Below are 17,223 nucleotides of genomic sequence, written 5' to 3' on the forward strand. Positions count from 1 at the left end.
GCTGCACGCATACAAGGGCCCAATCAGAGGCCGCGGTTCCAGAGTCCTGAGGGGCGGGGCTGGACGAGCGCCCTCCCACCTCCCAGCCTCCCGCTGCGCCGTCGGAGCCTCGCGGGCTAAGGGAGGCCCCGCCCTCTGGCCAGGCGCGGCGGCTATTGGACGACGCGCTGCCAGCCGTTGTTTCAGTTGCTGGGAGAGAGGGCGGGGACGGGGGCGGGACCGAGGTGGGCTGGGGCCCCAGAGAAAAGCGGGGAGGCTCGGCCGGGCTGGGCGGGTTTGTTGAGCTCCCCGGCCATTGGCGAAGCGGATGGAGCGCAGCCTCCCTGGTGCGAGGAACCGTCCCCGCTGACAGAATCCCCCTTTCAGGCCGCGCTACCCGGAGGCGGATCCCCGGTTCCCGAGAAGGCTTCCTCCGCTCTCCTTCCCTCCCTCCCTCTCCCGCGGGCCACCCGAGCGGCCTGTGAGGAGGAGGAGGAGGTCGTCGGGAGCCGCGGCGGCGGCGGCGGCGTGCGGAGACCGCGCTCCCCCTTCCCCGGCGGTGGCGGCGGCGGCGGGGGGCAGGACAATGGAGGTGGCTGTGGAGAAGGCGGCGACGGCGGCCGCGGCGGTTTCGGCGGCAGCCGCCGGGGGACCCTCGGCAGCGCCGAGCGGAGAGAACGAGGCCGAGAGTCGGCAGGGCCCTGACTCGGAGCGCGGAGGCGAGGCGGCCCGGCTCAACCTGTTGGACACTTGCGCCGTGTGCCACCAGAACATCCAGAGCCGGGCGCCCAAGCTGCTGCCCTGCCTGCACTCCTTCTGCCAGCGCTGCCTGCCCGCGCCTCAGCGCTACCTCATGCTGCCGGCGCCCATGCTGGGCTCGGCCGAGACCCCGTCGCTGCTCCCTGGCCCCGGCTCGCCGGTCGGCGGCTCCTCGCCGTTCGCCACCCAAGGTGAGAGGCGGGCGCGGGGGAGGGCGAAGGGGAGGCGGGCGCCCCTGCGCGGCGGGACCCACTGTCATGTCGCCGACCGGGGTGCGCGGCGGGGGAAGGGCGAGGAAGCGGGTCTGTGTTGGCGGCGGTGACATGAAGGGCCCGCACGCCCCGCGAGCAACTTCCACGGGCGCTGGGGACTTGGCCGCGCTCCTGCCGCTGCTCTGCCCCTCAGCAGCCTCCTCCGGGCGACCCGCACTTTTGAAAAATCTGTCGGAGTCTGCTGTTGTCTGTGTCTCGGATTTTTTGCTAACTGCATCTAGTTAACGGCTACCCTCTGCCTCCCCAAAGCTTTGTCCAGGTGCATATGATCCTAATCATCTCGCCTATACCCACGTTTTGTGTGTGTGTGTGTGTGTGTGTGTGGGAGGAGGGAAGGAGGGATGAGGATGAAGTGGTAGTGACTTTCTTTGATGGTTGGTTACAGATCAGATGTTGTCTTTTCTCTGTCTTGCATGTTTCGAGTTCTTTACCTTAATGAGAACCCAGTTCTCTCTCTGCTGTGGACAAAGGAACTATGAGACGGTGTTTTCTTGTCTTTATCCAAGATTTTATTTTGAGTCGGTAAAGGGTAAAGAGAAATAGAACAAAGTGACTCGGGGTGCAGGATTTTCTTGTATTTTGTAGACCACAGCTGGAAATGTTGAAGCTTCTGTTCTCTTTGTGGTGTTTGTTACTGTATACTTGAGAGTTTTGACAGGTGGCTCCCATTGCTAGCTTTAAAAGGTTTGAAACATTTAAAGTACAGTAATTATTTGTTTCTAGTAGGATACTTGAGATTTTTCAATTTTAATATTGCAAATACTTGAGCACCTTATTTAAAAAATACAAAGTAACTGAAAAGGGGGAATTCATTTTTAATTTGAGGTGAAATGCTAATTAAATAATTGAGCTAGGTCAAGGAATATATGAAATAAATGTTTTAAATAGATTATAGTGTTAGACTCCTCATTTAATTATATGTTAAGAACAGTATCTGGTTGAGGGAGACAATTTTCTGTTTCTGCAGGTCCTGCCCGCAGAGTGACTGCCCTTTGTTTCTATTTTAAAAGGATGTTTGTATAAGGAACAGCCTTAGAAGATGGTGTCTTCCATCAGAGCAAAGCGCAGGCATGCATATGGTCCAGTATAATAAAGATAAATGTCTCCCTTTGGAGTAAAAGGCATGGTTACTGCTCATCATAAAGATTAGGGTTCCCAGTGAGAAAAAAAGAAAAGAGAAAAAAAAAGATTTGGGTTCCCACAGCATAGATTTTTCTCATGTAACTCAACCCATTGCCTGTGTCTACTGGTCCTCTTCATTTTGCTTGGTGGGAACTGGGATTCATAACCAGTGCAAAATGTTGGTGCTTTGTCTTATATAATTATTGTAAGTAAAAAACTGCCCTTTGCCTGTGACCTGAATCTCATGTCTTCTACCAGCATCCACGGTAAGCTACTTTGTTAGCTTGTAAGTAGAGTAAAATATCAGTCTTCACACTAGTTTGCTCAGATGTGGCCCACCTGTTGGAAAGCTAGTACAGGTGAAACTGAAATCTTAGTTCTTAAATTTTTTAAGACACATTTTAAGGTTTCTTTCATTTTTTAAATGGTTAAACAGGCCAGTAGTCAATTAAGACCTGAATTTTGCATAATTCTAGGATTAAGATTTATTTCGTGCCTGGCCATGACATTCAGACCTGAATGAATGAGAACATGGGTAATACAAGTACTGATTCTCAATTCTGAGACAAGTTTGAATTTCATTTCTCAGAATGCTCTATGTAATTTCAGTCTCCAAGTATTTTTTACCTTTTTGCTTGTATTATATACAAGTGTTCAAGGAAGGCATTTAAATTTAAAGATAAATGTTTTTGGTTTTATACTAAGCAAAGGCTTTAACAAATGAATACTTTCGAGGTGTATACCTCTAAAAAAAGTTAGGGTTATCTTCAATAAATTAAAAATATTATCCTGAATCTTACTGACTTGAATGCTTTCTTTATTACCTCCTTGAAAACTTATTTTAATACAAGCTGAAATAAAAATTTAGACAATACATTTTTAGAACTAAATAAATAGGGTTCATTTGATGAACTTTTTAAGAAAATTTCTTGATTTCAGAGAGGAAGGGAGAGGGAGAGAAGAGAAACATCAACGATGAGATAATTATTGATCGGCTGCCTCCTGCACATCCCCTCCTGGGGATTGAGCTCGCAACTAGGACGTGACCCCACCCGGAATCAAACTGTGACCTCCTGGTTCATGGTTTGACGCTTAACAGGCTGGACCATTTGATAAACTCTTAAATGAACCTTCTTTTTTATATGTATACTCATGACCAGGTGCACAAAATTCGTTCACATTAAAAGGGGATTAATTAGAGGAAATAATTAAATATTGCTATTTGCCCTTTCTCTATAATAGAAGTGTCAGAGATGAAAGAAAATTAGTAAAATGTATATGAAAACCTTCCTCCTGTCAGAGTCTGGGGCTCACCATGGGACCCAGAGTCAAGTCCCTGACCACCCACATGCACCTCAAAATCGTGTGAGACCCAGACCCGGCCGCCCCCCCCCCCCCCCACCCCAATTGGGCTAGATCCAGACCTGGCCAGTCGCACCCTTGTCAAGCCCTGCCAGGCAAGGGACGTAGCCTCAGGTCCCCTGAGGTTGTGGCCTGAGGTCCCCCAGCCCAGACCAGGGCAGGAGGTGTGCCTTGAGGTCCTCTGTCAAGCCCCGCCAGGAGGGGGGCGCAGCCTTAGGTGCCCCATCAAGCCCCACCGGGAGGGGGGGCGCAACCTCACGTCCCCCGTCAAGCCCGACTGGGCGGGGGCACGGCCTAAGTTCCCCGACCCAGCACTGGGGGTGCAGCTTGAAGTCCCCCGTCAAGCCCTGCTGGGTGGGGGGCACGGCCTAAGGTCCCCTGTCAAGCCCAGCCAGATGGGGGTGCAGCCTCAGGTCCCCTGGCCCAGTGCTGGGGCAGGGGGCACTGCCTGAGGTCCCCTGTCAAGCCCCGCCGGCCGGTCTGAGGTCCCCTGTCAAGCCCCACCTGGTGGAGGTCGTGGCCTGAGGTCCCTCGGCCTGGCGCTGGGGTGGGGGGAGCAGCCTGAGGTCCCCTAGCTCAGCACCAGGATGGGAAGCGCTCCTTGAGGTCCCCTGTCAAGCCCCACAGGGCGGGGGGGGGGGGGGCAGGGGAGGGCGTAGCCTCAGGTCCCTGCTGATTGCTTGTTAAGGCTCCTTATGGGAACTTGGCCTCAGCTGTGGGTGCAGCCATCTTTGTGATGGAGTGATGGTCAATTAGCACATTCTCTCTTCATTAGATAGGACTAGAGCCCCGGTGCACAAGATTCGTGCAGGGGGCGGTGACCCTCAGCCCAGCCTGTACCCTCTCCAAATCTGGAACCCCTCGAGGGATGTTTGACTGCATTGCCCCTAACCGCTTCTGCCTGCCAGCCTAATCACCCCCTAACCACTCCCCTGCCAGCCTGATTGCCCCTAACTGCCCTCCCCTGCCGTCCTGGTCACCCCCAACTGCCCTCCCCTGCCGGCCTGGTCACCCCCAACTGCCCTCCCCTGCCGGCCTGGTCACCCCCAACTGCCCTCCCCTGCCGGTCTGGTCCCCCTCAACTGCCCTCCCCTGCAGGCCTGGTCCCCCCCCAACTGCCCTCCCCTGCCAGCCCGGTCACCCCCCAGCTGCCCTCTCCTGCCGGCCTGGTCACCCCCAACTGCCCTCCCTTGCAGGACTGGTCCCTCCCAACTGCCCTCGCCTGCTGGCTTGATCGCCTATAACTGCCCTCCCCTGCTGGCCATCTTGTGTCCACATGGGGGCATCCATCTTTGACCACACGGGAGCGGCCGTCTTTGTATGTTGGAGTGATGGTCAATTTGCATATTATCTTTTATTAGATAGGATGAACACACACACACACACACACACACATTTCAAAGAGGAAGGGAGAGGGAGAGAAAGCTAGAAACATCAGTGATGAGAGAGAATCACCGACAGGCTACCTCCTGCATGCCCCCCCACTGGGGATCAAGCCTGCAACCCGGGCATATGCCCTGACCGGCAATCAAACCAGTGACCTCCTGGTTCCTGGGTCGCCACTCAACCACTGAGCCACACCCGTCTGGGCTTAATGAACCTTTTTAATGAAGATTCTTTTAATTAACTTGTGGGTACAGGCACCATGGATCAAAAACTACAATACATGCAGGAGCTAAGCAGGTAATTGAGATGGAGAATTGTCAGCCTGCAAATAGGGAATGGTGGGGGAGTGGGAGGTGGCAAATTCTACTTAGCTCCAGCAGATTGTCATGTGAGAATGGAGGGCCAGTGTTGAAGGATTTTTATTATTTTTTTTCTTTAACGAAGTCTGAGGTCTGAATTTTGTGTAAAGTTTCTCTAGTATTATATATTGGCAGGTAATTAAGAAAAAAATGACATATCCGCACAGGCCCTTTCTGTAGGCCACATAACCACACAAGCCCTTTCTGTATGCCACATAACATGTTCCAGTTATACTCTTAGCTTTTAGATTTAGATAGGGGTTTTCAAATATTGGCTACTAGAATCACCTGGTACACTTGTTAAAATTTGGATTTCAAGGCCCCTCTCCCCAGGGAGTCCAATTTGGTATAGTTTTAGAATTCCAGAGTATAATATAAAACCCTAGTGCAGTGGTTGGCAAACTGTGGCTCGCGAGCCGCGGTTTGCCGCTCTGTTGACTAATGAGTTTGCCGACCACTGCCCTAGTGTTTCCTTAGATCAAAATATAGTTGATCATAAGGATTCTGTAGAAAATTATGACCAAAATTCAGGTGTAGAGTACTATCAGGCCTACTTTCCTTTTCTTTTTTAAAGTTCTTTTGTTTATTCTCATTCGAGGATATTTTTCAATTGATTTTTAGAGAGAGTGGAAGAGAGAGGGAAAGACAGAAACATCGATGTACTAGTAAGTGAAACACATTGATTGGTTGCCTCCTGCAAGCACTCTGACCAGGGCTGGGACCAGGGAGGAGTCTGCATCTGAGGTACGTGCCCTTGACCGGAATCGAACCCGGGACGCTTTGGTCCGCAGGCCAATGCTCTGTCCATTGAGCCAAACCGGCTAGGGCAGCCGTGGGCAAACTACGGCCCGCGGGCCGGATCCGGCTGTTCTATCCGGTTCTCTTGCTCTCCCCTCCGCTCCTTTACTTTGAATTTATATTAGTTCGCACAAACACTCTATCCATGCTTTTGTTCCAGCCCTCCGGTCCAGTTTAAGAACCCATTGTGGCCCTCGAGTCAAAAAGTTTGTCCACCCCTGGGCTAGGGCTACTTTCCTTTTCTATTAAATTTTGGTGCTCCCTATGTTATCCTAAGTGAAATTTATAGAAAATAAGTTCTAACACATTTTTCATAATCAAAATCAACATAATACTTCACCTTTTAAAAAAGAAATGTTATAATTTAAAAAGTATTGCAGCCCGGCCTGTGTTGCTCACTGGTTGAGCATTGACTTATGAACCAGGATATCACCATCTGATTCCCTTCAGTCAGGGTACATGCTGGTGCTGGATCCCCAGTAGGGTCCATGCAGGAGGCAGCCAATCAGTGATTCTCATTGATGTTTCTATCTCTCTCTCCCTCTCTGAAATCAATAAAAACACTTTTTAAAGTATAATTTACAAGTGCTCAGAAGTGTTTGAAAGGGGTCACATTATTTGTCCAGGGAGTGTGAAATATAAGAATCCATCAGTTTCCTTAGACTACTTTACTAACGCTATAATATATAGAACTCAATTCTAGGAGCTGATTTCTTTTGGTTCTTGGCAAAAAGTATAAATCATTTTTGAGTACAAAATATGAGGAAGGATTAAATAGAATTTAAGGTCGATAAATATTGTATCAGTTTTATACACAACAGTTCTATATACAGTATATACAATATTTACCTGTTGATGGAAATTACTACTTTTTTTCAGTTAGGGGCTTCTGTGAATACAATTTTATAAGTATTTGTGGGCAGTTCTTTATGTGGATATATTTTGTTTCCTTGGGCAAATACTTAAGAGTGGGAATTTACCCTGGTTGTACCATTTTGCATTCCTTCCAGCAATGTATGAGAGTTCCAGTTGGTTCACATCCTCGCCAATTTGGATATTATTCTTTAATTTTCGCCTTCTAGTTTGTGTGATGGAGTATATCATGGTTTTAATTTTTATTTCCCTGACGAATAATGATGAGCATCTTTTCTGTGCTTATTGGCCATTCATATATCTCTTTTGGTAAAATTTAAGTCTTTTGCAGATTTAAAAAATTAGGTGGTTTGTCTTACTGAAAAGTAAAACTTCTTTACACTGCATCTTGGTCCTGTTAGATACATTTATTGCAAGTATTTTTTCTCGCATTCCTTTTTACTTTTGAAATGGTATCTTTTGAGGAGCTGAAGTTAAATTTTGATTGGTTTATCAGGGTTTTTCTTTTTTTTCTTTCATGTTTAGTGGTTTTCTAAAAATTCTGTGCCTACTCCAAGCTTACTAAGATTTTCTCCCATTTTTTCTTTCATTTTTATTATTATTTTTAAATATATTTTTATTGATTTCAGAAAGGAAGGGAGAGAGAAATAGAAACGTCAATGATGAGAGAGAATCACTGATCTGCTGCCTCCTTCACACCCCTACTGGGGATGGAGCCTGCAACTGAGGCATGTGCCCTTGACCAGAATCAAACCCCAGACCTTTCAGTCCGTAGGCCGATGCTTTACCCATTGAGCCATACTAGCTAGGGCTCTTTTTTTTTTTTTTTTAAATATATTTTATTGATTTTTTACAGAGAGGAAGGGAGAGGGATAGAGAGTTAGAAACATCGATGAGAGAGAAACGATCGATCAGCTGCCTCCTGCACACCTCCCACTGGGGATGTGCCCGCAACCAAGGTACGTGCCCTTGACCGGAATCGAACCTGGGACCTTTCAGTCCGCAGGCTGACGCTCTATCCACTGAGCCAAACCGGTTTCGGCAGCTAGGGCTCTTTTATTATTTTTATAGTTAAGCTTTTATACTTATATCTATAATCCATTTTGAGTAACTTTTTTGTGAGGTTGTAGTGTTGAGGTTCATATTCTTAACCGTATATTAAAGCACCATTTACTGAAGAGTTCTTTCCCATTATATTACTTTGGCATTCTTTATGAAAAGTCATTTGAACAAATATGTATAGTTCTATTTCGTTACTCAATTCTTTTCTATTGATCTGTCCTTTCAGTACTATCTGTATATTAACGTTTTAAGTAAAATTTTAAACTGGACAGTTTTGTTCTCCTTCAAAATTGCTTTGGCTCTTCCAAGTCATTTGCATTTCTTTGTAAGTTTTAGAATCAGCTTGTCAGTTTCTACACAAAAGACTGATTTTGATTGGAATTGCATTGAATTCGGGATAACAATTTGGGGAGGATGATCTTAATGTTGACTATTCTTATCCATGAACATGTTTTATCTCCCATTTATTTAGATCACTAATTTTTCTCAGCATGCTTTAGTTGAAGTAGTAGTATACAGTTTTTCAGAAGTTTATTCTAAGGTATTTTATGATAATGTTTAATGTTATTGTAAATGGTGTTTTTAAATTTTCATTTCTAATTGTTGCTAGTATATTGAAATATAATTGACTTGTATATTGCTTGTATCCTTTATATTGCTAAATTTAATGATTAAATCTAGTAGTTTTTTGTGGATTATTTTTGTATAGTTACACTTCTTTCTTGCCCTCTATAATTTTATTCCATTATTGCACTAGCTAGAACCTCCCGTACAATATTGAATAGAAGTTTAATTTTAGTATTAAATGAAAGATGATGTTATTGTCTTATTCCTGATTTTAGGAGAATATTCAGGTTGTTCACTAATAATATATTGGCTCAGTTAGTTTTTTAATAGATGCCCAATACTAGAATTAAGAAGTTTCCTTCTATTCCCAGTGTGCTGATGGTTTTTATTATGAATGGATAATGAATTTGGTTAAATGCATTTTCTATACAGTATCTGTTAAAATGATTGTTTGATTTTTCTTTTTCTTTTTCTGTTAATGTGGAGAATTACATAGATTTGCAGATGTTAAACCAATCTTGCATTTTTGGGATACACCTCTATCCTGTATAATATAGAGGTAATATGCAAATTGACTGTCACACCCTCGCACAAGATGGCCACCCCCATGTGGTCAAAGATGGCCACCACAAGATGGCCGGCAGGGGAGAGTAGTTGTGGGAGATCAGGCCAACAGGGGAGGGCAGTTAGGAGCGAACAGGCTGGCATGGGAGGGCAGTTAGGGGTGACCAGGCAAGCACGAGAGGGCAGATGAGGGCAACCGGGCAGGCAGGGGAGGGCAGTTAGGGGCGACCAGGCAAGCAAGGGAGGTTAGATCAGGGCGACCGGGCTGGCAGGGGAGGGCAGTTAGGGGCGACAGGCCTGCAGGGGAGAGCAGTTGGGGGTGACCAGGCCGGCATGGGAGGGCAGTTAGGGGCAACCAGGCCAGCAGGGGAGGGCGGTTGGGGGCGACCTGGCCTGCAGGGGAGGGAGGTCAGTTAGGGGGCACCAGGCCTGCAGGGGAAGCAGTTGGGGGGGACCAGGCCTGCAGGGGAGGGCAGTTGGGGGGACCAGGCCGGCAGGGGAGGGGCAATTGGGGGCAACCAGGCCGGCAGGGGAGGGCAATTGGGGTGACCGGGCTGGCAGGGGAGGGCAGTTGGGGGCAACCGGACCTGCAGGGGAGGGCAGTTAGGGGCAACCGGGCTGGCGAGGGGGGCAGTTGGGGGAGGCCATGCCTGCAGGGGAGGGCAGTTCGGGGCAATCTGGCCAGCAGGGGAGGGCAGCTGGGGGCAATCGGACCAGCAGGGGAGCAGTTAGGCGTCGATCAGGCCGGCACGGGAGTAGTTAGGGGTGGTCAGACTGGCAGGCAGAAGTGCTTAGGGGCAGGCAGGCAGGCAGGCAGGTAAATGAGTGGTTGGGAGCCAGCAGTCTGGATTGTGAGAGGGATGTCCAACTGCTGGTTTAGGGGTCGGGCCTAAACTGGCAGTCAGACATCCCCCGAGGTGTCCCAGACTGGAGAGGGTGCATGCTGGGCTGAGGAACAGCCCCCCCCCTGCACAAATTTCATGCACTGGGCCTCTAGTTTGGTCATAATGTATTATCCTTTTTGCATATGTCTGATTTGTTGATATTTTGAAAATTTTTAATGTTCATGAGGAATATTGGTGATAGAGTTTTCTTATATCTTTGTCTGATTTTGATACCCAGGTAATACTGGTCTCCAAATGTGTGAGGTGTTCTCTTTTCTCTTTTCTGAAAGAATTTTTGTAAAATGAGTATTCTTCCTTAAAAACTTGACAGGATTTAATAAGTCCATCTTGGGTTGGAGTTTTCTTTATGGAAAGGTTTTTTTATTAGGAATTCATTGTCTTTAATAGACACACAGCTATTCAGATTTTCTGTTTCTCCTTGAATTCTACTTGGGTAAATTTAAGAAATTTGTCAGATTTGTCTAATTGGTATACTTATTGGCATAAATTTGTTCACAATAGTTTCTTATCCTTTTAATGTTTTCAGGAGCTGAATGATGCCCCCTTTATTGTTTCTATTAATTGTAATTCATGTTTACTCTTTCTTTTTGGCTGCTATTACTAAGAGTTTATCAAGGGACTTTTGGCTTTTTGTTCTATTTATTGTTTGTTGCTGCTTTAAAGGTATATTTTTTTCCTCTAGCCACCTCAAATTTAGTGTTGTGTTTTTATTAATATTCCACTAAAATATTTAAAAATTTGTCATGATTTTTTCCTATGATATATGGATTGCTTAGAAGTGTGTTAATTTATAGGTGTACTAGAGGCCTGGTGCACAAAATTTGTGCCCGGGGGTGGGTGTTGTGGCCCTCAGCCCAGTCTGTGCCCTCTTGCAGTCCGGGATCCCTTGGGGGATGTCTCACTGCCGGCTTAGGCCCGCTCCCTGCCTTGTGTGTCTGCCCTGTGGTGGTTAGTGTGCATCATAGAGACTGGTCGGTCTGGTTGTTCTGCCGTAACTGTCGCTTAGGCTTTTATTATATAGACTAGAGGCCCGTTGCAGGAAGATAGAATAGGGCTTCCTGCGGCCTGAGCGAAGCAGAGAAGGGAGCGAAGCCCACCAAGGCGGGCTTCCCTCCCACTCCTGCCACCGCTGCCGCCCCGTGCTTTCCCTCCCGCCGCCGCTGCCTTGCTTTCCGCTTTCCCTCCCTCTTCCTTCTACACTGCCTTCAGTCTTCGCTCTGCACCTGCGTATGCAAATTAACCGCCATCTTTGGGTTAATTTGCATATCACTCTGATTGGCTGGAGGGTGTAGCAGAGTGATGGTCTATTTGCGTGTTTCTCTTTTATTAGTGTAGATTTTCTAATTAGCTTGTTCCATTACTATAAAAAATAGTGTAGGATTTAAATGGAGGGTATTTTTCCATTTTTAGATTTTTTTTAAGGCTATCATTGATATAGTGATTTTTATTTTTTCTTTATTGATTAAGGTATTACATATGTGTCCTAATCCCTCCATTGTTCCCCTCACCCCCGCTCATGCCCTCACTCCCCTGGTGTCTGTGTCCATTGGTTATGCTTATATTGCATGCATACAAGTCCTTTGGTTGATCTCTCCCTTTACCCCCACCCTCCCCTACCTTTCCTCTGAGGTTTGAGTATCTGATGGATGCTTCTCTGTCTTTGGATCTGTTTTTGTTCATCAGTTTATGTTGTTCATTATATTCCACAAATGAATGAGATCATGTGATATTTATCTTTCTCTGACTGACTTATTTCGCTTAGCATAATGCTTTCCACCTCCATCCATGCTGTTGCAAATGATAGGAGTTCCTTTCTTTTTACAGCAGCTTAGTATTCCATTGTATAGATCAGGGGTCCTCAAACTTTTTAAACAGGGGGCCAGTTCACTGTCCCTCAGACAGTTGGAGGGCCGGACTATAGTTTAAAAAAAAAACTGTGAATAAATTCCTATGCGCACTGTGGGCCCTGGACGAGTCGGCTGCTAAGCAGGATAGGCAGCGGCACCCGGTGGGCCAGATAAATGTCCTTGGTGGGCCACATGAGGCCCGCGGGCCGCAGTTTGAGGACCCCTGGTGTAGATGTACCACGAGTTTTAGATTTTTTAGAGAGAGTGGTAGGGAGGGGGAGAGACCGAAAGATCAATTGTTTGCCTCCTGCAAGTGCCCTGACCAGGGCCAAGCCTGCAACCTGCAACTGTGGTTCATGCCCTTGACCAGAATCGAACCCTGGACCCTTAAGTCCACATGCTGATACTCTATCCACTGAGCCAAATCAGCTAGGGCTTTCCCCCCTATTAGTAATGGAGAAGAATGTTAAAATCTTCAGTCATGATTATTGATTTACCCCTATTTAACCTGTTTAGTTTTTGCTGCAGGTATTTTAAAGGTTTGTCTTACTGCTTCATTACCTCCCCTTTTGAACCCTCAAATGCCCTTTATCTCATACTACTTTTTCATGAAATCTGACTACATTCTATTATTAATATAGCTACACCATTTTCTCTCTTTGTGTTTGAATGATATATTTTTCCAACCTTTTACTTTAACCTGTATATTTGTGTCTGTTGTAAATAGTGTATAGTTGTCGAACTTCTTTATCCAAACTGAATTTTTGCTTTTAATTGTTTAATTCATTTACATTTAAAGTAATTATTATTGTGGTTGAGTTTAAGATGCATGAGTTTATTTCTTCCTGTAACCATGACCCCTTTCTCAAATTTTATTCCTTCATTTTCAAGAACATACTGTACCAGTAGTCTGCAAAACAGCTGAGTGCCAAATTCTGAAGTAAAATATACTCCATTGATGTGTTGGAAAACATTAGAACTTACTTGCATAAATTAGGTTTTAAAGTACTTGGTATGTAGATTATCATAGTCATGGTCACATGAATAAGCATGTCAAATGGCTACTCCTGAAGTACGAGTCCAAATATCTTTCTGTGAGTTAGAAATACACTCCTTTTGGCGTATGCAGCACTAAGGGATACATTTGCACTCTTAAATTAGACAGTCCGTTTTGCTATGCAACCTATCATCTACGCTAATAAAAGAGTAAGATGCAAATTGACCACCAGCCAATCAGGAGCGAGTATACAAATTAACCTAACAAAGATGGTGGGTTAATTTGCATACGCAGGCACCGAGCGGCCAGTGATGGGGTGGGACACAGGTGTTCCGCACCGCCCCAGCCGCTCTGGGCCTCTGGGCAGCGTGGGAAGGCGAAAAGGTGGCTCCGGCCGGAGCGAAGGTGGTGCCGGCAGCCAGGGGAAGGAAGGCCCATTCTTGCATGAATCTTAGTGCATCGGGCCTCTAGTAGTGTGCATCACTGCCCTGGAGGTAATGGTATTTCTATACTGCAGACCTCATTGTTTTCACCCCCACCCCCAACCTCCAATATTGTACTAATTTCCATGTGCTTAGGTTTATGGATTTTAACATGTTTTTATCTAAAAATGACAAAATATTGAAGATCATAGTATGCCATTACCAGGACCCTGGCATAAAACTCTAATCTCACTTCCTAGGGAAGTTCCATATAGAGGCCATTCAAAAAAGCCTCTCAATTTCAGTAGTATGGAAAGTCCCTAAGTTTGTAGGACACATGAGCAATAAATATAGTGTTCCCAATACCAATGAATAGCATAGAGGTAGTTCCATATAAGTGTATAATCAAAGTTAGGTGCTGATGACTTGGCTTTTCCCCAGTTTAGGAATATACAGAAGGCTGAGTCAGAAAAATCAGGGCTGCTCAAATTTGATGACTGCTTCAGTGTTGTGTAGAGGAAGATACTTGTCATTCGTGGCACCTGACTATGCAGCCAGTGGTAGATTAGCTGGCAAGGAGATCCATGTTCTGTAGAAAGCTGTAACCATTGTTGCCCCATTTTGTGTTTTATTTGATCAGGTGTATGGAGTTGATGGAGTTGGGATTTTCCACTAGTCTTAGTAAAAATGTGAATCTTTCAAGTCTCATTTTCTGCTAAGATAAAGATAATGCTACATAATTTTACAAGTATAACAGCAGAGTGCAGAACTGATACTTTAGATTTATAGGCTTAATCATTCTTATTGTGAGGTTAACAGCAATGATTATCTAACCATATCTAACAAGAACTGGCCCTAAAAGTTATAAAATTAGCAAAACTTTTTGTAATTGACATCCTCTACTAATGATGAACTATGCCTTAACTATATATTACATCTTGGACCATTAGCTGATAGTAGTATGAAGCTATCAACATTAGCAAGACATTTAAAAATTCTTATTATCTAAATTTCATTACTTAACAACGTCTTATTTTTATACTAGAGGCCTGGTGCACAAAATTTGTGCACAGGGGAGGGGGGGTGGTGTCCTTCAGCCCAGCCTGCACCCTCTCCAGTCTGGGACCCCTCGAGGGATGTCCGACTGCCAAGTAGGATCGGGCCTAAATGGGCATTCGGACATCCCTTTCACAATCCAGGACTGCTGGCTCCCAACTGCTCGCCTGCCTGCCTTCCTGATTGCCCCTAACGGCTTCTGCCTGCCAGCCTGATCACCTCCTAACCACTCCCCTGCCAGCCTGATTGATGCCTAACTGCTCTCCTGCCAGCCTGTTTGCCCCTAACTGCCCTCCCCTGCAGGCCCGGTCACCCCCAACTTCCCTCCTCTGCCGGCCTGGTCCCCCCCAACTGCCCTCCCCTGCTGGCCTGATCGCCCACAACTGCCCTCCCTTGCAGACCTGGTCCCTCCCAAATGCCCTCCCCTGCTGGCCATCTTGTGGCGGCCATCTTGTGTCCACAAGGGGTCAGTAATCTTTGACCACATGGGGGGAGCCATCTTGTGTGTTGGAGTGACAGTCAATTTGCATATTATTTTATTAGATAGGACAGCAGTCTGGTGCACTGGTGGGGGCTGGCTGGTTTGCCCTGAAGCCAAGCTTTCCGCCTGCCCTGGAGGGCCCAGGCCTCCACTCAAGGCTACAAAGTTTCAATTATAGAAGATAAATAAATCCCAACAACCAGATCAGGGTAGGGGTTCCCGTGGGGCGGCCTGGGTGAGGGGCCTGTGGTGGTTTGCAGGCTGGCCACACACCCCCGGCGACCCAAGTGGAGGCCCTGGTATCTGGGATTTATTTATCTTCTATAATTGAAACTTTGTAGCCTTGAGCGGAGCCAAGCCTCCTGCTTGCTCCGTGGCTGCAGCCATTTTTGTTGGGATTTATTTATCTTCTATAATTGAAACTTTGTAGCCTTAAGCAGAGGCCAAGGCAGGCCAGGGCTGCGGAAACTTGGCTTCCTCCATATCTGGGGGCAACTCAAGCCTCCTGCTCTCTCCAGCTCTGTGATTGCCGCCATTTTTGTTGGGATTTATCTTCTATCATTGAAACTTTGTAGCCTTGAGTGGAGGCCTGGGCCCTCCAGGGCAGGCGGAAAGCTTGCTTTCTCCATTGCCGGGGAAACCCAAGCCTCCTGCTCTCTCCGTAGCCACAGCCATCTTGGTTGGGGTTAATTTGCATACTTGCTCCTGATTGGCTGGTGGGCTTGGCTTGTGGGTGTAGCAGAGGTACGGTCAATTTGTATATTACTCTTCTATTAGACAGGATGGATGGTTTATGTACAAGATACACTAGTATTGTAGTATATATACATAAGTATGTACGGTACATGTTTAAATATTTGTGTTTAAAACAACACGCTAACATGTAACTATCAGCTGAGTTGCCTCAGTGTTTTTGCACTTTCATCTAGTTTTTCAAATCTTCTTTCAGTCTATTTGGGAGTCCTTGGATGCAAAGGGCCAACTGTATGCTTTGTTCTGTGCCATTTTATGTAGATAACTTAAGCATCTGCAGATTTGGTATCTGCAGGGATCCTTGAACCAATCTTCCGCAGATATGGAGGGACAACTTGTTTTTTGGGAGTCAGGTTATATGAGGATTTCCAACTGTGCTGGGGGCAAGTGTTAGTGTTGTTGTTCCAAACCCCCCCACTGTTCAGAGGTCAACTGTATAAATAGTCCAAAGGTCCTCATCTCATTGTACATACAATACATTTAAAAGAAACATGTTTTAAATAGTAATTAGGAGTCATAACTACCAGAAGAACTTTATTTTACTTTACTTATGAAGGAAGAGTCTCCCTGGGATCACTTGATTGTCTATATTCAGCATTAAGTATAATCAGGAAGGGAGCCTAAAGCACATGAGACTTTTAGTGTTTGTCTCTCTATATACTGCTACATGTTGATTTATGTTTTTTCCTGTCCTTATCTTCTCAACTTGCCTTGTTTGTCATGTGCCTTACATTTACTAATCTTCTCAGCTCAGCTTTCCCACGCATCTTTTGGTATAAGGTTCTCTTCCCACTTCTGTGACCCTTATTTTTTGGTCTCCTTTTTGTCTTTTCCTTCTTTCATTCTGAAGAGTAAAGTGAGATCACCTAGGGCAAACCTTCAGGAATTCTGATATGTAATTATCTACACTAATAAAAGAGAAACATGCAAATTAACCACCACTCCGCTACACCCACAAGCCACGCCCACCAGCCAATCAGGAGACACTATGCAAATTAACCCAACCAAGATGGTGGCCGGCCACGGAGTTTGAGCAAGCAGGAGTCTTGGGTTGCCCCGGCAATGGAGGAAGCCAAGATTCCCGCTGGCCCTGGCCTCCGCTCAAGGCTAAAGTTTCAATTATAGAAGATAAATAAATCCCAACAAAAATGGCGGCGGCCATGGAGCTGGAGCTGAGCAGGAGGCTTGGGTTGTCTCTGGCGATGGAGGAAGCCAAACTTCCCACCCGCCCTGGCCTCCGCTCAAGGCTACAAAGTTTCAATTATAGAAGATAAATCCTAGATACTTGCTTCCAGCCGGCCCTGACCTCTGCTCAAGGAGGCGCTGAAAAAAAAAAAAAAAAGAAAAAAAAAGGAGGGGCTGGGACCTTGGGTCGCTGGGGGGTGATCAGGCCAGGATGGGACGGCAGGGGCCGTTGGGGGTAAGCAGACCAGCAGAGGGGGGCCAGTTGGGGGTGAGCAGGTCGTCAGTGGGGGTCAGTTGGAGGTGATCAGGACAGCGGGGGGTGGGCAGTTTGGAGTGAGCAGGCCAGCAGGGGGGCAGTTGGGGGTGAGCAGGCCAGTGAGGAGGGAAGGTGGGGGTGAGCAGGCCAGCAGGGGGGTCATTTGGGGGTGAGCAGGCTGGCAGGCAGAGTGGTTAGGGGCAATCAGGCAGGTAGGC

At 46.5% G+C, this 17,223-nt stretch overlaps 1 protein-coding gene across 2 annotated transcripts in view; it reads left to right on the top strand.

Annotated features, from left to right (window-relative positions):
- Positions 1-210: 210 nt before the first annotated feature.
- Positions 211-17,223, top strand: part of TRIM24 (tripartite motif containing 24) — a 110,067-nt gene continuing 93,054 nt past the window's right edge. Inside the window, exon 1 of one of the 2 annotated variants that reach the window (XM_080664852.1) lies at positions 211-929. In XM_080664852.1, coding sequence (XP_080520978.1) covers positions 566-929 — 364 coding nt within the window. In that variant the 5' untranslated portion in view covers positions 211-565. The remainder of the gene's footprint in view (positions 930-17,223) is intronic. The other variant, XM_080664853.1, reaches the window with a different exon arrangement.

This window comes from Plecotus auritus (genome assembly GCF_963455305.1).
Source record: "Plecotus auritus genome assembly, chromosome: 4".
NCBI classification, from domain to species: domain Eukaryota; kingdom Metazoa; phylum Chordata; class Mammalia; order Chiroptera; family Vespertilionidae; genus Plecotus; species Plecotus auritus.